The 21866-nt window shown below is 40.5% G+C and overlaps 1 protein-coding gene across 2 annotated transcripts; it reads right to left on the reverse strand.

Annotated features, from left to right (window-relative positions):
• Nucleotides 1-1056: 1056 nt before the first annotated feature.
• LOC109737062 (uncharacterized) lies at nucleotides 1057-19873 on the reverse strand. Of its 2 annotated transcripts, none has more exons than XM_073497217.1 (51): nucleotides 19632-19873; nucleotides 18418-18721; nucleotides 18086-18314; nucleotides 17646-17985; nucleotides 17446-17559; nucleotides 17240-17368; nucleotides 16982-17158; nucleotides 16705-16896; nucleotides 16262-16399; nucleotides 15631-15753; nucleotides 15300-15544; nucleotides 14685-14788; nucleotides 13984-14078; nucleotides 13661-13897; nucleotides 13262-13459; nucleotides 12980-13070; nucleotides 12773-12870; nucleotides 12533-12678; nucleotides 12332-12440; nucleotides 12104-12250; nucleotides 11801-11848; nucleotides 11602-11730; nucleotides 11323-11514; nucleotides 11030-11188; nucleotides 10857-10942; nucleotides 10669-10774; nucleotides 10496-10591; nucleotides 10220-10372; nucleotides 9735-9911; nucleotides 9415-9638; nucleotides 9210-9327; nucleotides 9009-9125; nucleotides 8028-8072; nucleotides 7572-7649; nucleotides 7374-7490; nucleotides 6667-6793; nucleotides 6434-6534; nucleotides 6075-6179; nucleotides 5757-5837; nucleotides 5224-5370; nucleotides 5003-5131; nucleotides 4287-4334; nucleotides 3993-4139; nucleotides 3820-3881; nucleotides 2920-3073; nucleotides 2637-2828; nucleotides 2456-2560; nucleotides 2233-2364; nucleotides 1692-1937; nucleotides 1503-1604; nucleotides 1057-1407 (listed from the first exon to the last, which is right to left on the reverse strand). In XM_073497217.1, exons 1-51 carry the CDS (start codon nucleotides 19731-19733, stop codon nucleotides 1270-1272), a joined length of 7179 nt encoding a protein of 2392 aa, XP_073353318.1. In that variant the 5' UTR covers nucleotides 19734-19873; the 3' UTR covers nucleotides 1057-1269. The 2 variants fall into 2 exon arrangements, with proteins under 2 accessions (XP_073353318.1, XP_020151874.1); XM_020296285.4 differs by having other exon boundaries at nucleotides 11284-11514.
• Nucleotides 19874-21866: the final 1993 nt, after the last annotated feature.

Genomic DNA, 21866 nt, shown 5'->3' on the forward strand with positions numbered 1-21866 from the left:
TCAATTCTCACTTCCTCTTTATGTCATGGCAAATTTAAACATTTTTTTATGTTCACATGTCAAGTTGTTTGGCAAATTTTAACATGCTCCCTCTTACCCTCTCTTTTTACATGTGAGGTAAAAAGTTAGACCACTAACTAATGAGATCAACGGCTCAGATCTACTCCCTCCGTTTTTAAATATAAGTCTTTTTAGAGATTTTCACTATGGCTACATACAGATGTATATAGACATAGTTTAGAGTGTAGATTCACTCATTTTGCTCTGTATGCGGTCCATATTGAAATCTCTAGAAAGACTCGTATTTAGGAACAGAGGGAGTATTATATAGTCTTACCTCTCATGTAAAAAGAGGGGGTAAGAGGGAGCATGTTAAAACTGCTTGTTTTATACACACGGCAAATGCACAACATTTTTTCGTCTTTCAAACATGGCAATTTCATTTTCCCTGTCTTTCTTGTAAGCGTTTACTCCCTCCATTTCTAAACATTTGTCTTTCTAGAAATTTTAACAAGACTACATACAAAGCAAAATGAGTGAATCTATACTTTAAAATATGTCTATGCATCCGTACGTTGTAATCCATTTGAAATGTCTAGAAAGACAAATATTTGGGAACAGAGGGAGTAGATCACTGTAGTAATCTAATGTTTTTATATTTCTTTACGGAGGGAATATAAGAAAATATTTGTACACTTATTGCTCCCCAACAAAAACTATCACCAGATATTATAGGGTCCAAACTTTACTGATGGCAATGTTTCCTATTCATAGATCTGCAGTTTGCTTTTATAAGTCAGGTTTAAGCGACGTGAAGGGAAAATATGACTGATAAAACAAAACAGTACCAGCCATGGAATTAATCAATAATTCTGCTGGGAGGCGGAAGAAACGTGGTGCCATGCGCGAAACGTACAAATAGTCGTGAGACACTACAACATACGAGTATTATTGTTTTCCGTCAAAAAATAAACTGTTTTTCAATTGTTGCATGATATGTTTATTGCTCAGGGATTGAAAGACACTTTTCAACAAACAACAAAGTCCAGACGCGGCTACCACAAACACCTGATTCTGATTTTTATACAGATATAATATGAATAGTACCCCTAAGGGCTAATATTTGCTGATGGTTCGAGGGTTCACCACAATCTTCACAGCACAATATCCAGTATGATACAAAACAAATATCTGTCAGCAAGTCAACCGCACGTCAACCCATCAGACCATGACAAGCAGCCATATACCATTTACAAGAAACTAACTACATTAGTGGCCGCCATCAGAGCCATCGTCCACTGCCTTTCCAGCGCCTCCACCGCATGACTTTGCGACCGACTCAAACAGCTGCTTAATCTCAGGTGCGCAGTGTGTGAAGGCTCGGTTCCAAAAGTTGTAGCGTGGGTTCTAACAGAGCGCAACAATGCCGCATACATTAGTCACCATTGTGGTGATGGATTTCGCCAAACATGAATAAAAATGCAAATTTTTTTACAAAATACCTTTATCAGCTCGATGAAGGTGATGAGTAATCCCCAGGGGTGAGGACGGTTCACTATCAGCCGTTCTAAGAGAACCCTGGTTACCTGCTCCTGGATATGTTCCTGCAAATTCCAGTTCCAACTCCATTGTTAGTTAGGAGAAAGGAAACAAACTAGATTCATGCTCGCTTTGCACCAACTGAAAAATACCTGGGCAGCTTCAGCAAATAGATACAGAATGATGAAGGAGAAGTAGTGTGTGTGGCTATTCGGGTAGCGCAGTTGGTTAGCAATCGCATTCAAAAACAGGTAGCGCCCCTCTGTATCCAAGTTCGTTACAAGATATCTGAAAAATTCAGTCGCTGTTTCGATCTGAAAAATATCCATTGTATTATGGTTAATCTGCTGTGCTGACGCAGATGCATTTGCCTTGTTCGCTTGCAATTGTTGCACCGCCTGAAATTTTATTTCCAAATAGCAGCTTAGAATATGACATATAACAAATAAAAGAAGCAGAACGGCAAACTCACAACAAACTAATAAAACAAAAACGAGGCAGAAGATTACTGTTATCCTATATTAAAGAAAAATAAGACAACATCCAAGACAAGACAAGAGGACAACCTCAAGTGTGCGGAAGAAATTTGTGGTGATTTTTTCTTAAGAAAGAAGAATTGGTCTATGAACAAGTACTCAGAAGTAGCAAGTCCCTACTGGTAATTCCACCACATGAGATGAAAAATATACTCACTTGGATGCCAATGTAGAGAACAAGCGAATTCATCAGAGGCACATTGTAGCGTGTCCCAGCAACATTAGCTTCATTCTGAGGCAGCAGCAATTTTTGCTTCAGATCATTCAAAAAGGATGAGCCTTCTGGTCTCTGCACAATACAAGTGAAGATTCAACAACGCTGTAAAATGAGGGTCCCAGACAACACAAGCAATTCATTCAGCATATATAAATGCCATCACCTTAAGATACTCATCGACATCAACCTTCATATGCTTTAACTTGAGGGCACCATCGACATCTGACATGATTCGTGGAGGTAATGAAATTTCAGCTAGCAGATCAATCTGCCACAGAAACAAGAGTCAGATATTGTCTGAAATTAGGAGAATGGAAGGAACTTTTATGTCTCTTTAGATAGACCTTCAAGTTAGGAGTAGATGGGTCTGGAAGTCTCATGTTGCGCGGAAAAGCACTAAGAATGACATTGCGCATTTGAATGCAACTGGAAGGGATCACGTCACAAAAACTGAAGTGATAATCACACAGAAATTCAGGAAAGTCATGGAGTAGTACAAGCAGCACTCTCATAGTTCCTTTGTACATAAGGTGCACCTAAGTAAAACAAACACAACAGATATAAGAGGTGGCTCATAATTACTTGAACAAGACAAATGCAAAAAGTGATTGGAAAGGGGGGATTAACTGGTTCTAAAAGGTCGGCAGTTCTCAAATACGGTTCCATGAATTTGAACAGATCAATAAGTAGTCGTTGGAAAAAAGGCCACCCTTTTTGTGAATTGCCCGTCAGCAGTCTTGCCATAAAGGTTCTATGACTCACCAACTCAAGCCAAGCAAAGCTGCAACAGAACAATGTATCAGATTACCAAAATATTACCAATACAGATTTCAAACATAGTACAAATCTATAAGTGAACATTTGAGGTTTAGCTGCAGTAAAAAACCAGAAACTATCAACCACTATTACAGGATTTTGGTCTGACGACAACAAGGAGAAGCAGGCATGTGCACATAATCCAGAGAGGCTGGAGGCTGCACCAAGACCAAGGGGCAGCAGCAGTATCATCTATATAGTTACCCTAGTGTAATTTTCTTTATTTTTGTCAAGTCATCACTACTAGGTGAGGCCTGCTTTATTAAAAGGCATTGGGCTGGTCATCTTGACGCAAGGTCTTATATCCAAATTAAGAGCCATGCTGTTTTGCTGGCTGCTACTTGAAAGTGAGCGCCCTAACCAATCCTGATAGCTAACCAACCTTGTGCATAACAGCCGCACAGCAAGTAGAGTACAAGGACAATTGAGTTGACCTTTTGATGTGGGACTGTGAGTTAACATTATTACATAATCAGTGCTGTACAAAAGAAAAATGTAACGAAGCACTTAGAGAAGGAAAATCTTCAAAGATACGCGGCGGGGGGGGGGGGGGGGGGGGGGGGGGGCCGGGACTAGGATATAAAGCACATTGAACTAACAATCTTTTATGGTGCCTAAACTACAATGATTCAGAAACATCAGATGACATAGCATGTAGATATTGACATAGGATGAGCAGATTAATAAGTGAGCCAAAAGTGATGGACAAACCTCATGCTAGGAATTCTCGAGGGTTGCAGTACATGGAATGCATTTGCAAATGCAGCCAAAACCTGATATATACCAAAAAAGATTGTTATATTCCTCCTGGTACAATAAATAATAAACTAAAATAGTTCCTGGTACAAAAAGAATAAACTATACATAGTTAAAAACATGTGTACCTGGAAATTAGCTCCATCATGATGGAGTTCAGAAGTACTAAGGTCATTCAGCCAATTGATAAACAGCCGAAAGTATGGTCGGGGGTTAAATGAAGCTTTCTTCTCTTCAGCATCTTTCTGAATGACCCTAATTGTCACTGACAATATCTGGACACATTGAAAACAATTTAACTTCAGTAGTTCAAGTAATTTGCATGACAGATTTTTGAAGTCCAACTTCTCAATCCAGAATTTGATTCTACATTCTTTAACTAGTATAGGGCAAAAGGTTATCACTGGTTTCTAGATACTGACCTTGGGAAGAAGGCTGCCTTTATTTGGTCCTATTTCCACTGAACAATTCTGAAGACAAATAATAAGAGGAATTAGTATCCAGGATAATAGAGATTAGAGAGCATAATCTTCTGTGCATGCCGTCAAAAAATTGTGACTTCAACTATCTTTTTGACAAACATAACTTTCCACGTTTGAAGTTATCCCCTGTGGCTAGCTATAAGTGAACTTTTTAACATAAAAGGGAGTGGATAAATTTGCTATAAGAAACAGTGATAGTAAAGCCCTGTGAGTGATCTGACCAAATAATCCATACTGAAAAACAACATCCGACAGTATCCAGGGCAAACAACAATTCAACTGTACTAACGAAACAGAATGCTACATAACTCGCAGAATACATACATAAAATAAATCATTATGAACTCAACTCCATTTCTTGAGGTATGTATAGTTATACGACATGTCACTGGAAAAAAATAAACGAGGGAAGAATACATGATAGGCAAATAAATCGACCACTGCATTCTGCTCCTATAAAAAGCCTGTTTATTTTCTGTTTCATTAGCAGAGACATTATTCACGTGCCAGTTCTTGCTCATAAACATAACAAGTTGACAGCTACAAAAAGAACGAACCTTTAAAAATTCCATATTCATCCTACAACAATCCTAAACCATACACAGCAGACTCCAAAGTAATACAGAAGCATGTGTACAAAATAATTTTATAGATACCTTTATCACCACAGACACAAGCTTCGAATATGAATCAATGGGGAAATATGATATATGTGATGACTGCTGAGACAATCCACCAGGAGCATTAATTTGCTCAGAGACTACAGAGTGTGCAACAGCAAGTTCCTGATTGATTCAAAAATTAGCATGAAAGTAAAAAAAAAAAGCAACACACACACACAGACAGACAGAGTATAATCTACGAGTAGAATAATCACCGTGAGAATTCGGAAGAAACGTTCAGTGAATTCGTCTCCCTTCAGCAGGCCAATATGTTGCAACTGCATAACATAACGACTATAGGCCGCATCACTAGCATTTGGATGATCACATATTTGGCACCACTCAGAAAATAGGTGTGCAACCTGTGAATCAACCAATATAATGCATAAAAAATCCTAGCATATACAATTCATTCTGATGTGTAAAAATGGACCTTTAAAATAATATGTTACACTGCTGATATTTTTCTACACTGTAAGAATAAAATTATGGCAACAAAGCCAGATGACCGATTTAAACCAAAACTTGTACTATGGTTAGGCAATACTTAAGTTAACTTGCATGTACAAAGTATTGAATGTAGAAATAAGGGGGTATCAGAAACACAAATAAGCATCTAAAAAGCCTACATATAGCAAAGAAAAATCTTACTGTTATATCCTCAAGATTCACGTGAATCAAAACAAAGTTCTAGTAAATATTGCAGAATTCATAGTTTATGCTACTGAACGAGTTCCACAAAAGATACCTGGTCTTGAAAAGCAACAGAATCAGCTACAGTGGCGTCGTTAACACTGTTTTCCTCTTTGTTTGCCCGGTTAGGTAGAACCTACAAATTTGAAAGACATGTTTAGATACAATCGAATCACCAACTGCGTTTACCTACGAGACACATTGTGAACAAAAGACAGTTGATAGTTGAGATCATTTTTAAATGTGAACAAAAGACACTTGATAGTTGAGATCATTTTTAAATGTGAACAAACGACACTTGATAGTTGAGATCATTTTTAAATGTGAACAAACGACACTTGATAGTTGAGATCGTTTTTAAATGTGGCCTAACCTTTTTATCCTTCCCAAAAGCAAAACCAGGAGCATTGTTGGCATTATTCCTTGCAATCTCATTCACCTGTTGCATCAACTCAGGTGAACCTGACCTCCTTGAAATCTGAAAACCAAATGTATAAGAGTGAGCCAGATTTTGACATGTACTGAATCTGATCTCCATTTGAGTAACTACTTCAATATCTAGCTCTTGTCCACCATTTGTAATTTGTTTGGCAAAAAGAAATATTTTTTGGATAGAAATATTCAATCAGAAAATACAAAGATTGTCCTTGGTTGCCACAGAGCATGCTCCTTGGGGGCAAGACCAACGGGGCAACAACTGAATATATACAGCAGCTCAGAGAATCAGTGCACCTTTGATAGCACATCAACAACATCCTGGAGTTCTGAGATACTAGCGGAGTCCTGAGTAATCAATGTCTGGACAAGTGACATGGCAAATTCTGTTGCAATCTCTGAGGAGAGAAGAAACATTTGGCAACCCAATTAATAGACGAAAATAATACAAGAGGCACAGGTCCAGTGTTTGTGAGGACTATGAAACAGAGGAAGTACTATATACTACAAAACAAAACAATTCAACGTACTGTTTCTTCCACCGTCAATTAGCTTTGCTAACTGAACATTGTACTCCCTGACATCCAGCAAATCAGAACGAATAAGGGCAAAAATGATTTCACTATTAAACTTCTTCTCATCGTCCGAATAGATTACCTGCGCACAAAAGTTGACAAGACAATTAAAAAACTTGTGTGTGAAGTCCCCAACCTGAGAACTGTGGAACAAATCACAGCAAACCAAGAGCCCAATTGATAAACTCCGTTCCTGAGAATTAAATATCAATAGGTGATCTCTGTCGCACAAGGGTTCAAATATGCTGCATAAACCTCTGTGCCAAGTGCTAATTCCAAAACGGAACTAACGGTTGTAATTTGTATCGTTAGTACGTTGTTTATTAACTGAATATTGTTTGGCAGCCCGCTCGCTCTTATGCACAACTGCATTACACTAAATTATCTCACAAGACACGAAAAGGTCAATTCACACTCATAAAAGGTAGTCTAACATACCAGACATATTGCACACTAATGCAAGTATATAAATAGAAGCATAACAAATTTAAACACGGCATTCAAATGAAATTAAGGCTCCTTGATGGATATACGAGTTATATAGACCTTTGGATCAATAACAACAAACTACATTGACGTAGCACAACAAGATGAATTATGGAAAATCAGGAAAGCGAAAAAAGGCAACTAAAACAAAGGGTATATGCCATAAAGAAACATACCCAATTTGTTAGCTCCTTGACAACAAGCTTGCATACATCTCTTATCGCAACTAAGGTTGCTAGAAACCACATGACAGAACCGCTATTTGATGTGTTGTCATACAAACTTTTGAAAACCTGAGACCAAAGACACCAAGAAAAATATGTTAGAAGAACAATTGACAGAGTATTGTGAATAACAAAATGACCATGATTTACCTTTTGTGCAACAGCTAATGCAGCCTCATCCCGATTAACACATTTGAGTAAGATATCAGGAACTTCCGCTACAACAGACTGAACAAGAGAACACAATGAAGAAGACATGTTAGTAGCAATTAGATAAAGTATATGAGTTTTTAATATACTAAACAATGAAACCATGCACGGTGTGATTAACTTCACAAAATGTTACAGCAATAGATCAATGAGCTGTTTGGTTCACAGCTAATATTGCCTAAAAACACAGTGGTGCACCACACTCGTTAGTTCCTACACTTCTTAGTTGCTAAACGGGATGATGACATATTGTTTCTCTTGCCACAGTATTCACACCTATTGTTTTGGTTCACAACACAGGACTACAGGAGCAGTGGCAGAGGCCACACTTTGCCTAAAGTGGAAGCACTAAATTCCTACAGAGTAGAAGTAATGAGGGAAGTAATGAGGGTTAACCTGGATTTCCACATCTTTACCATCCTTGGCAATCAAGACTTCCAGCTGGAGGGTAACAACAAATCAGTTAAGCAAAACAGATATATGTGATTATGTAGAAATTTTAAAACTACTGGAGTTGCCTTAATATACATGGAATTGAGATTTTTAATCAGAAAGTACAGAAGGTCGGAATTTATAGTAAAGTTCATATTATTTACAGTATGAGATATATAAACATAAGAAACAAAATGAATGCAGATCGCTCTGCACCATCACAAAGACATATCAACAATGTGCCACTGACATGTGGGCCCACTTGACAACCCCACATGTACGTGATGGCATCTTCAAAATGAAACTAACCTAAATATTTCTATCTACTGTTAAATAAATAAATGGGTGTTGGAGGTGGCTCATCAATCCCCCCCCCCCCCCCCCCAAACCTTGTAAAAAAAATCTTAACAAGAAATAAGTGTTACTAACCTAAAACACAGTGGATACCCAACCAACTACTAAAGAGTCTCCAACAAAAATGAAGCATGGCACAGGTGACAAAGAAGCACGACTAGGTGTGGTGTGGGCAGTCTGTAGGCGAAGCACAAAGTGGAGGCATATACATTCCTAGGCAGAACCAGACTAGTGAGCCAGTTTATATACTTGTATCCGAAGCAAAGAACAGGGCTGCTTTGGTTAGAAACTAAGATAAATTATCAGATGCATTCAACAAAAACTCCACATGATAATAATAAATTAATAGAACATATGATAACAAGTCCTAAGTAAAAGACAATAGAGTTACTAACTCACATGGCTAATACATTAACATATAAGGTGTTTTCTGTTATTACCCAGACCTGTCTGTTATATGTTGGCCTTTGGATCATAGAATATAAATTTAGGTATTCATTCTGATAGAAAGCAGCCATTAAATCATGACAAAATTGAATGGAAGTTCATGTGTTGCTGATTATCAGTTCACATATATCTCTCCAAATTTACCTTTTGTGAAACCTGTTCGTATCTCTCCATAGCATCACCAGTGCTCAAAGTATCAGGTAAACCAGATCCTAGATTGTCAGGAAATGTAGCTGGAGGTGGCGTCATAACATTTAAATCCTGGTACATGATTGAAACAGGTTTCAGAAGTCTCATATATCATGTACACATGAAGTGAACAAGAAATGTTATGTTGGTCGTGACCATTATTCCTCCCGCAGGTAGGTCATTAGACATCAAGGGTGGAGATGTGGATGCATCGCCAATGGTTCCACCAAGCCAGCCAGAAGAGTCGCTGGTCCCAACTTGAGCAGGAGAATCACTACGAGGCACAAGGTGTTCATCAATCTAGGGATAGCAGTTCGAGCAAACCACATTTCAAAACCAAAAGGTACCAAAGTATGTGTACCTAGAAAGTTGTGAAGCGCCAGGAATCAATTCCTCATACACCAGCTCTGTAGGCTGAGTTAATGTAAGTGGAGCTGTTTGAGCAGACAAGAAACCACTGGAAGCTTGTGCTAAACTTGGGCTGTAAGCTCGAGGTACACCAAAATTGCTCGATACAGCAGCTGTACCAGAACTTGCAGCACCAACACTTTGGCCATGACTACTCTGCCATACATGAACAAACTCCTGAAATCAACAACACAAGATGCAGTTAGTCACATGTACAGTACAGAAACATCACGTGTTAATTCTAATTGACAATTTGAAGTCCTGGTGCTACACCTCATATACTCGTTGTTGGGCAGGAGACTCTGCCTTGGTATGGAATACTTCAGGTACAGGGGCAAATGGACCTTGAGCATAAGCAAAAGAGTCATAATATGTAGGACCAGCTGCCTCTCTTTTCTTCCTTTGTTGTGAAAAGGATTGAGTTATTTCACCCTCAATCGAATCAACAGCCTGCAAAATGGCGTACATGTCATGAGGCAGTGAACTTCACCAACTTCACCATTGTAGCTCATTGTTGGCAAAATGCTAATGGGGACATGCTCAGGGTGATCAGAAAAGGAGAGGAGGCAAGTTCCACAGTATGAAAGTAAATCACTGGTAGATATTGGCACTCAAATTGCTGAACTAGACTATAGAAGATCACATAATGCATGGGAACTCAAGAAAATGTGTCTAGACTTTAAAGAAACAGCAAATAAAGTATATGTTACTGTCTTGTTGAGTAGGACAAGGGACACGATAGCATGTCAAAGAGCTACCTTGCGCGCCGCTACAGACTCAATACTTGCACAGCCAAGATCCAAATTGTCGTTGATCAGAATCTGTACTATTTGCTCAAGAGTTTCGCTGTTGCTAGCAAGGTTTTGAGTAAGGCTTCGGAGATGAGACAGTAGCGCAACACGAAGCGGTTCCTACACGAGGGAAAAGGAAATAATATAATAGGTTGCACAAAAGATTAAAAACAATAAAAACAACCACAAGACAAAACAGAAGAACGTTACTGCTTATAGGGCTTAAAAACAAGCAAGAGGTACCTTGCAAGTAACATGGGCTAGACTTCCAGCTAACGTTCCGACCATCAAACGAGCCGAGCGATTTGCAGCACTGTAATCAGATTCCGTTGCATAATCCTTCAGGAATTAAAATATCAGTAACATAACAACAATTTCACTATGACAAAAAACTTTCAGAAAGAATACAAGGAAACCTTTAGAATAATTTCTTTTGTAGTTTTGCTTGCTATTGAGACACTTCTTTCAATGACAGGGAGTATTATCTCTTTGATAGCCTTATCCAAAGCCACACCCATGATTCTATGGAATAACAGGAGTTTATCAGCTAGTCAGTCAAATCCAAATTGTGTCAGATATTTATGTTTAGAAGCATCAAACATACTTGCTGAACTGCAACTGTGAGCCAAAAGGCAAAAGTTTTGAGCTTATTTTGAAGCGTATCTCATCATGTGGAATCAGCGACAAAAGCTGCAAACAACAGATGAGAAATTGCACAATAACATATAAAATCTAGTAACCCAGCAAAAGATGGGTGAAAATGGTAGCATGGCAAACCTGAGTTAGAGAGAGTGGCGATGGCGATAGTGATACTAATGGTGTTTGTGAAGATGAGACCTGGGTCAAGGTGTGAGAGGGGACTTGCTCAGGCATCATTAGAGCAATTTTATCATCCTCCACCATACTGTTAGGAGGGAGACGAACAGGAGCAGTATACTGCATGCATAAAAAATGTGTAAATATAATAGAACAAGAATGCATCCCCTAACATGATTGAATTAATAACGCATGCCCAAGCCATTTTGACTCACTATAGTTGGAAGGCTCAGGGTACGGGAAGTGCTATTGACCTCAGGCTGCAGGTCTACATGTTTTATTGGGGGGTTGACACCTGAAGAGACTTCTGCAGCCACTGGGGTTTGGGACGAAGCAACATCTTTGTTTGAAAAATCTGGGTTTCCCTCAACTTCACGTCCTCGATCTTTAAGAAGGGAAGTCGGTTTCACATCTTTCATGTCCACACTGAGGTTCTTAAACAGGACCTAAAATCCCACATAATAAGAGTTATAGGGTGTAACAATAGAACAAAAGATAGTCAACAAGACAGTCTAACCAAAAAAGTTGACAACCTCAATGTCAAATTTTAGATTCATCTTCAGGTTTGGTAGATTATAGATCTCAGAAAGTAGACTAAGAATTCCCATTGTCCACGGATTTGGAGGACGATATGCTATACTTGAATGGCAAGGTTCGAGAATCTGCAGAGCAAGCACTGGTCAGATACCAGGCAGCATGTTTTATACAAATGAGAATGCTGCAAATACACACCTTTGAAGTGAATGGAATTACAGCAATCATAAGTCCTCTCTCATAAGCCTGAAATGATAATTTCAAAAGATTGTCAAGCATAATTGCTTAATACCACTTGGCAGAATCACCCTACCGATACATGCACGCAAATATAGGTAAAATGCAAGTTTTAGAAATAAATAAGACCCAAAACAAGTCAGGCATGGCCGAACGGTCTGTAGAAGGGAGGGAGAACTCAGAAACTAAACTCAGCAAAGAATATTTGGCAGACGAATGCAGTCAAACAAATCTAAAATGCAGAATCTGGTACAAAACAAGTACCTCCACAATAAGAGATTTCGGGTCAATTTCCTTGGCTCTTAATGTCTGGTTTCTTCCTATGGTAAATTTTCCCAACCAACTGCCCAAATTTTTTAGCAAGGAACGTTCCTCGGAACTAGATTTGATAAGATCTGATCTTAACAAAACCTGCACAGGAAAATCTTAAGGTTCAACAAACTTGTTTTATGGTCAAGGCAGAAAAAGTAGACAAGTTAGAGTGACCGCAACCTTGCAGTTCTCATATGTAGCTTTCAGCATCTCCTTACTCAAGGATCTTGAGTTAAGTTTGTCAAAGAATTTCAGGTATAAATCATGAAAATTTGGCTCGATGCTTGCCCTGCAAAGATGGACATGAAATTAGTGCGTCAACGTTAGAAAAACTGGTGCAAAACTGGTGCAAAAAAGAGAGGAAATGAATGGGTATTGTACCTTTTCATGACCATGTACTGTGCAAACCAAGGATAATATTGTTCCTGAAGCACTTCATTAAATTCTTTCGCCTTGGCTTCCATATTAGAGGTGGATATATTGTTAATCATAAACAAGATCTTGTCCTGAACTTCAGACGGGGGAGTCTAGATGGAGAGGAAAATCAATTAGCCCAACCACATTGTGTATTCTCCCACGAGAGCACACCATGGAAAACAATAGCAATACGCCAATACCAACCTCAATTGTATTATCTCTTTGCTCCGCTGCTGCTACAAGTGTCTCAATATTTAAAGCATTTCCAAATCCCGTAGTGTAGGAATGTTGCCGGGGCAAAACTATAAAAAGGGACCAGAAAATAATTCATGGAGCGGTAGCATAGAGATTATAGAACAAATAAAATGTAATCACAACTCTTCTTGTGAAAATAACAAGTAATCAAGTCACCTGTCGAGGTATTCCGGGGGCGCAGAAAACTAGTGGAATGAGCACTATTTGACATGCTCGTAGAGTGAGCTAATGAAGGTGGAACAGTAGTCTGCAATTGAATATTTTCACAGTAAGAGAGACAGTTACTGGTGGATAAGTTACACAAATAACATTAAAGAAAAAAAAAGATCAGAAACCAGCACTGCATCCAAGCATCTCACTTTTGGAAATATGAACAGGCAAGGTAACAGGAAAGCATCTAGAAAATCTTTAATACCTCCAGATGCCTTAGAAAAGTACCTTTAAATTAAAGGCTGAATCAGCAGATGCCGAAGGAACTGAAGGCTGACTAGGTAAAATGCTCTTATTCTGAGAGGTGCCGACGGAGATCTTGGACCTGTCTCCAAGGACACTTGCTTGCCTTTGCTGCAACGGGTAAGGTGTCCTTCCTAGCTGAGTTGGAGATGTACCCATTAACTGCCATGATGGTTCAGATGCCTAAAGAAATCCAAACATGTCAATGATGAAAAGGGATTAGGTCGCAGCACAACATATTAAAACAGTAGGAAAGTGGCAGGATCTTATTATCCTGAAAATTGCCAAACAATATATTCCTGGTGGCCAATCCACCTTCAGTTCCAATTCAACAGTTGCCCCCAAAGATTATTTACCCTCATTTAAGTTTTTGTGATGAGTTACCTCCATGGCTTCAATAGATGACGATCCAGAAACAAGCTGCTCCGTGGAAAGCAAGTTGCCAGCGTTGGGCTCATTTTGACTTGATGAAATCCTGGCAAGTGCTCGCTCAATTGCAGAGACCATTTCAGCATGAGTAGCTCGAAGATGTGAAATCTGCAATATGTGATTGCAGTACTGTGGCCACTCTATTACACGATCCATGAACTGTTCCAATGCTGTCGTACCAAACATAAACATCTGCATCCAAATAACACGATCAGGACTACGGATTGCACAGATCAGTGAACATATGTGGACACCAAAATAAAACAGATTTGAGCTACCTTTGAATCAACAGACTTGCGTAAGGCATCAAGAACAGCGCGTAGAGCAATCCCAAGTCCGAGGTGGGCCACAAGTTCATGTTTGATAAGGGATCCTGTTTCAAAAAATGGAATTGGATTAGACAACAGCACAATTGAGTGGAGCAGATGATGACTTTTGCACGAGCATGTTCCAGGCATATAGACTACTAATGGACTACTATAACCTTAATTCAAATCTTGATGTAGCAGAAATGAACAGAGTGTGGAACACTACTGCTGTGACAAATTGTATGTTACAGGCAACTAAACATGGATCCATAATGAAATAACGTAGAACATGTGGGCATTTTGCAGTCAGAGAGTTATCATAACCCCCATAAAAATACAATTCAACCTAAGCTTGTGTTGTTTGGATAGCATCAAATAGCAAAGTAATATAAGGTCTTGATGGAAGCATGTCTGAATTGTTCTAACAAAATCTAACACGGTGAAAGCCTAAAACACAGCAACAATTTCAAGCTGTAATTTTCAAGACTGGGTAGTAGATCTGTACTTGTGTGGAAAAAGATTATGTATATCAAGTCCAGCTAAGTCACGAGCAGTTTAAGCAAAAAGATAGAGAACCAGAAAACACTGCTTTAATGAGAAAGGTAACCTCAGGTCACAATTCAATATAATAAGTGGCTTATGAAGGTGTAGCAAAGTGAAGATATACTTACCAAATAGCACAGCAGCTAGTTTAAGCTGCTTATCCGGATACTTCGTAAAGAACTTGTATTCCTCAAACAGATTTGAGATCATACAATTAAAAATTGATTGCTCCCTGGAATCCATAACATTCATGTAATCCATTTGTCAACAATCAGTGCAGGAAAAACTATGCTAGACGAGGTTGGAGAACAAACAGAGCATACTAGTTAGTGGCTTGTGTTTATTATCTCATACAACTTGGCAAACAAACTTTGGAGGAAATAAATGCAGTCAGTGATTCAATCAGAAAAGTTCTCAAAACAATCAATGTTGCGCGGGCAGTCTATCCAAAACTGAACTAAACAAGTTAACATAACAATAATTTCTAGAAAGCCAGATAACTAAAAGACAGGATGGTATAATTAAATCATGTCCTACACTGTAAAAGAGACCAATAATATTGTATTTCCGTGCTTAGGTCAGCTATAATCTTGAATATCCAACACTTCAGCTTATTACCATCAGTTGCTTATAAATTCCTTGTGCATACAGTTTTTTGCAGTGTTTCTATGTGACTATATAAACCACAAGTTGAGTTAAACAGGCAATAAGAAGTCATTTTCAAATTGATCTCAGAAATGCACCTCTTATCTGGAGATTCTTTGAAGCGAGTGAGCATTTGTATCATCACATCAATGTTTATCTGTCCAGAAAACATCTGGTGAAAATACGCATTTGCTTCTACTTCAACATCATCTGAACCTCCCTCCGAGGTAGGTATGTCCCTTGCTACAGGACCCTGATTTCTCGATTCATACAGAGCACACAACTCCCTTAGTTCATCCGAGAGTTGGTTGGATAAGAGCTGTCCCAAGTGAGACTGGAGAACCTGCAAATGCGCGTGACAATATTTACGAGTCGAGGAAAGAGCTACTAACAAATTGCAGAAGCACAATAACCAAGAATCGGGCAAACCTTTATAAAGGGAGGACAAGCTTCCCAATACGTGTCCACAACACTAGCTTGAGGTTGTTCCGTGGTACCCTCTACCACATAAGATGCGGCGTTCATAGCTTCTTTCAGGAAATTAACGCATTCCTGGGAGTCAGAGCTCAGAGTGTAAATAGGGGAAACTAAAACTTTGAGATGGCAATGAAAAGACTAAATTCATTCTTTTTTACTTGTCACTTTGGACATCAACAGTCTCAATATACTCAAGTTAAAAGAAAACAGTCTCAATATACACATTTGACCACAACTCTTTGAATCACACTTTAACAATACATATAAAGTATAAACATTATCTATACACATCTGAACACAACTCTTTGAATCACAGTTTGGAAAGCATGAATACTGTACTGATTCAAAAGAGATTTTTATGAGAAACCTAATAATAGCATTTGCAAATGAAAAATAAAGAAATTAGCCATCAAAGTGAAAAAAAAACATTGACTGCACGCGTACTAGAACGAGATCTAATAAAAATGGGGGCAAGTATTGAAGAATACAATAGCAGATTTAAAACTCTACAACGAGTATGGAAAATGGCCAAGCATGCATCATTAAGAGATAGTAATTTAGGGCATATAATCATGCATATTACCTCGACAAAACCGTCCTTGTATACAGTTAACTTCTCAGTGAGCCATTTCTCAAGATGGCTATGATCTTTCCTACAAGCAGCAGCCGCCAATCTAATGCTAAATGCGAATGGAGTGGACTCGAGGACAGCAGATAGGATCTGTTTCAAATGGAAATAAAATTTGGATGAATGACTCACAAGATGACAAAATATTGAGATAACATTACAACATTACAGTTTCAAATGGTGCCAATAACCAAATATTCTATATCAGAAGTGTATGGGATGACCCTCGTGCAAGGTACACCAGCAACATTAATGGTTTCTTTCTTCAGGAAAAGCTTACTATTTGTTGTAGTTGTAAAGAACCCAATGTTGCCACTAACTTCCAGAAATAAAATTAACACTGACGAAGTTGCAACAATAACTTTGACAACTGTCAATGTTACTGTGTCTATACAAACCTTAAGGTCGTGACACACATCCACAATTCTCAGGAGACAGCTTGGATCAGAATGAGCATCAACAAATCCTCGAAGGGTGAGGCATGGGTTAATATGCCAGAGATAGTTCACCACATTTCTCTTTGTGGCGTCCTTCAGAATAGCAGGAAATGCACAGGACAGCACTTCAAATTGGAGGAGATTATAGGCAGTCTGCATAGCAGAGCATGGGAATTAACAATAGTAAAATGATTGAACTGAATGTAGCTTGTTAAGCAGGACTAGAAGAATGTCATACGTTGATGTGTCCAAGACCAACAAGTAGGAGTTCAGGGCAATGTCCCAAAGGATAATCAAGCATGGACCGCACCGACACAGTGTGTCCAACTTCAGCAAGCTGGCATAAAACCTCTAGAAGGTCAAGGCAAAACCAAGCATGATTACCTGGACCAAGACTTGCAAAGTCCGGAAGTGCCTATAAGAAATTACAACTGTTAGATGTATGAATTGTACGTGATCTTGTCATGAGTAAAGCCACATGTTACGAAAATAGTACCAGCAGCCTCGAACTATGTGCAAATGTAAAAATAGTAGCAGGGGCAGAAATTGCATGCTTTAAAAATGATATCTGGCCTTCTGTATTTGTCCACATTGACCCACAAACAGCATGAAGCGGAAAGGGATCCTGTATTATTCAAGAAATTTGTCAGCCAAGCATGTGTGTCTGTTGAAATGCCTGAAAATGAGCACATATATGTTTACCTTGCAAGCGCGACCATATATATTCATCAGTAAACAGAAAGCTGCTTCATCAGGAATACTGAAACCCTCATGATCAAGGCTTTCCATAACGTGCACCCAATTAGTACTTGGGGCCTACATGGGAAAGAACAACCAAAGTTAAAATGCAAAAGCGTGAGGCAAAGGAAAAGAATACAGCATGACGATGAGCAAGGCCTCACCAATTCGTTGATTGAATCCACAAGAACATCTGTGTTCCATGTAGTCAATTGAGGTGACTCACTCAAGTGGGTATTTCGAATAGCAGATACAAAGGTTGCATAAGTGTTATGGGCCTCTGCAAGACTATTTTGAGTGCCAATAACTGCCCCGAGCAACTTAGATATTGCCACATCATCAAGAGGCTGAAAAGTGGAAAGTATTTCCTTACACTGTGTGCTGTCAACAGTGCATCCATAACCCAACTCAGTTACTATGTCCGCCATACTTATTTCTTTCCCAATTTCAGAAAGAAGTGACTCAAAGTCATCATTTGTGCTATCCAAGTACATCTCCAAATGTCTGCACGACACAGAAAATAAGGGGGCAATATGTAAGTAATCAAATGGACATGAGGTGAACCGAAACGTATAGGTTTTGGCTAGTTATAAAGATTAAACACCTTGAATGATTTATTGACTGAACATCATGCTGCTCTTTGGGGATGGGAGCAAAAAAAGGACTCTGTCCAACTTCTAGAAGAGAAGCAATGTTACTAAAAGTATCCATATGCTTTGCCAGGCCATCGGTCTGGTGAAGGAAGACGACGATTTCATGAATTTGATCATTTGGTACCGATTGATTAGGATTCAAACACAACTCCTCAATTTGAGCAATTGCAAATTGTTGCCCTGGAACGATGAAAATGAAGTAGATGTCAACGAACAACTGAAACCAGAAGAAGCAACCCTGATACACTCAACACAGAGTTCAACTTCACCACCTACTGTTTACCTTTCAGCTTCATGCCTGAATTATCAGAATCTGACAGCGCAAGACCAATACCGACTTTCTCGGCTGCTGAGAGTTCCAGTGCACTCGACAGAGTCTCAAGGAGGCCATCAGTACCAGTTTTTATCCGCATCAGTGCCTCACAGAAACAAGTGCTAAAATACGTTTTATCCAGACAATATCTGAAAGTGGCGGATAGAAGATCATGCTTCAACTGCAAGTTTTTGGCCTCCCTGTCATTCAGCAGCACTTCATCCAAACAGACTTGGAGCAGCAAAAGACATCCATCGTGACCATAGTCAACTAACTGCAAAGGTGGAAAGATAAATATATCAGAAAACCTGCACCGAACTTTAGAGTTAATTTTGTACTTTGCTTGGACGCAGAAATGGTTGGAGCAATAAATTTCTCTCGTAAACTGCCGGGTTGTTCACAAAGGCTGTGAGTTGCTTGTGGGCATGCCTATACTGCCCGCCAACAAGACCACGCCTTGTCTGCAATTAAGAACGTTCGGCAACTGATGCGGAGACGGAATCCCACATGCCAGCAGCGGCACGTGCTGCACTCTCAGCCCAGGTGCTGCATGGGCACATCTCGTTCCCTATCCCCAAATCCTTCTACATACGTCAAATGGACAGATGGGCCGACCTCAATTTGTATAGCGAGCATTGACATGACGAGTTCAACTATAACTAGCTCAATTAGGAACATCCAAGTGTGGGAAATGAATTCCCATTCTATTCTGCTTACTAATTACAGTAGAAACGTATCTTGTCGTCTTGCGGTGCGCAAACGGTAGTGATAATATCAGAATTCCGCGAAACGGCCTCTCGGAATCAGCAGCACGCCGCGTACAAGGCGGACTCCTGGGCTTACGTGCTGACCGATTGCCAGGAATTGTAAGCTCGGGCAAACATGCCCTAGCACAAGTGCTCTGGCTTGCAGGCAGGCCCTACGCCTGCATACAGAGATCAATCGCGACTGGACAGCCGACCAATTCATGGTCCACGGGACGCTGTGCACACCACCGATTCGGAATCTAGGTCACCCAACCCGATAATGTAGCAACGATCCTACCTAGGGACGCACCGCCACAGTGGCGAGTGAGATTAGCTGATACGGACCGCGGCGGAACAGATCCGGGCGGGCGAGGGGCGAATCGGGCGCGCCGAACCGGTGGGCGGGCAGCGGGGGAGCGGGTCTAGGGTTTTATATACCTGGCAGAGCTCGCGGCGGACGGACTCGCGGTCGGCGTCGGTGGCGCCCTGCAGCACCAGCCGCACATCGGCGCCGACGCCGGGGTGGCTCAGCGGGACCATCTCGCCGGCGGGCAGCGCCGCGGCGGGCGGGGGCGGGGGCGAGAGCGGGGCTGGGGCGGGGGCTGGGGGTCGGCTGATGGCCTTCGCTGTTGGGTCTCCGAGGGCGAGCGAGGGCGAGGGGAGCGTTCGCGTTCTGCGCAGATGGCGGAGGGGCGGGTGGCCCTCGTGTTGTTTATAGCCGGGATCGCACCCGAACGATCGATCGAAGCCGACCGGCGTGTGTCACGCCGGGTTTGCGTCGATCCATCTTTTCCTGGCCGTCCGTCGGGGGATCGACGGCTCCGCCGGTCGCTGCGGCCCAACCGATTTTGGGCTCGTCTGCAGATATGGGTGGATAGATAGGTTCGAGGGCATTCTTTGGCCTTGTGTGTGTTTTTGTGTGCATTTATTGTGTAGGAAAGAGTTTGGTGTGTTTGTCTTTGATGAGTAGTACAACTTCCAAATGAACGGGGTTTTATACATACACGTTTGTCGTGTTGAGTTTTCTTGCTCCTCGTGAACCCGCAACCACCCCCTTCCCTACCCCCTATGCCGACAGAGGTACGATGGGCGGCGGTGGGTGGGAAGTCAGAGGTTGGGTAGAAGTTAGGTTACACTACGTGGCAATTCATGGACAAACGATGCAACATTGGCGGTGAGCTACCTTCGAGAGTGGTGTAGTGGTCGAGGCTTCGCGAGAACATCGGCTCGTCAGAGAAGCGAGCCGACGGATGCGGGATGAATAGGGGATGTATACACCCTCTTTATACAAATTGGTGAAGCGGTGTCTGCTGTAATATACACTTAAACTTGAAGTATACCAACATTAGGCTAGGGTTTATGGGTTAGTGGCCCTCGTGGCAAGCCATGTCGTGCCCAACTGGGTAGCTAGTGGTGGCCATCCCGCTAGTTTAGTTTAGTTTGCCATCACTGGTATAGATGTCTTTGAAGACAATGCTCATAATTGGTTCGGTTTCCATGTTGATCGAATGTCTAAGCCTTAAATGTAGTTTTCTTGCTCCATGTGACACCCCTGACGTTGATAGGCAATGGCGATGGCATCAAGTACAAGGCAAGGGCTCAGGGAAAGTACATGTTAGGTTGGAGCAATGGTTGTAGGATGGCTACGATCTCCCCTACCGAAAGACATGGCAGTGAGTAAAATGTCACGGTGGTGGCTGTTTCAAATGAGAAGTGAGCGGACAAATGTGAAGGGTAGTCGTCGGTCCTTTTTTTGCATTGTATGTGCTTAGATATAAATTATACGTGTTTTTAGAGTTTGCCGGTCGGTGCTCGGTAGCGACTCCTTTTTTATTCTTTTTCTTCAAACAAAAACTTCAACACTCTTTATTGAAACAGCTAAAACAAAACAAACTTACTCTTCATCTACCTTATCTATATGGGTTGCCTCCCATAAGCGTTTCATTTTTGGTCGATAAGCTCGACCGTAGTGACGATTACTTCTCCTTCGACGTGATAATGCCAAGCCCGTAGATTCTAGCCTCTATGATGATACCATCTCCTGCATACATCTCCATCTACTTTTTCCTAGGGAAATTTCTGACAAAAGGTCCTTCATGGAAAGGTCAAATCTCACATTTCCTTCAAAGACACTGATGGTAGCTTTTATAGTTATTAGAAATGGCCTGCCTAGTATACTAGGTGCAATGGGATCTTCTGGCATATCAACGATAACAAGATCAATCATAACATGGCGATCATTAATTTGAACGACTACACCATCTTTAATCTCTACTGTTTGTGTAAAGGTAGAACTGGTCATGTTCAATTTAATTTCGCTATTAACAAAATGACCAAGATTGAGATTGTCATAACAGTCCTAGTGATAGTAGAAACACTAGCACCTAGATCTCACAAAGCATTGAACTTATTCAATCCAATCTCAGTTGCAATAAAGGGTTCAAATATATCCTTTTGCTTAGCGAACAGCTTACCATACAGCTTATTTTCTTTGGCATCTAATTCACGTACCTTAAGTGCAACTTGATCAACGAAACGTTTATACGCCTCATCATTTGATACCTCGCGTAGTGGATGCTTAAATGTCAACATCTTCATGGAAATCTGCAACAGCCAACATGGTAAGATTGCTCGGGTATATGCCTCCTATCGAGCTCCTCTTGAGCTTCTTCG

Source organism: Aegilops tauschii, chromosome 4, assembly GCF_002575655.3.
Source record: "Aegilops tauschii subsp. strangulata cultivar AL8/78 chromosome 4, Aet v6.0, whole genome shotgun sequence".
Lineage (NCBI taxonomy): Eukaryota > Viridiplantae > Streptophyta > Magnoliopsida > Poales > Poaceae > Aegilops > Aegilops tauschii.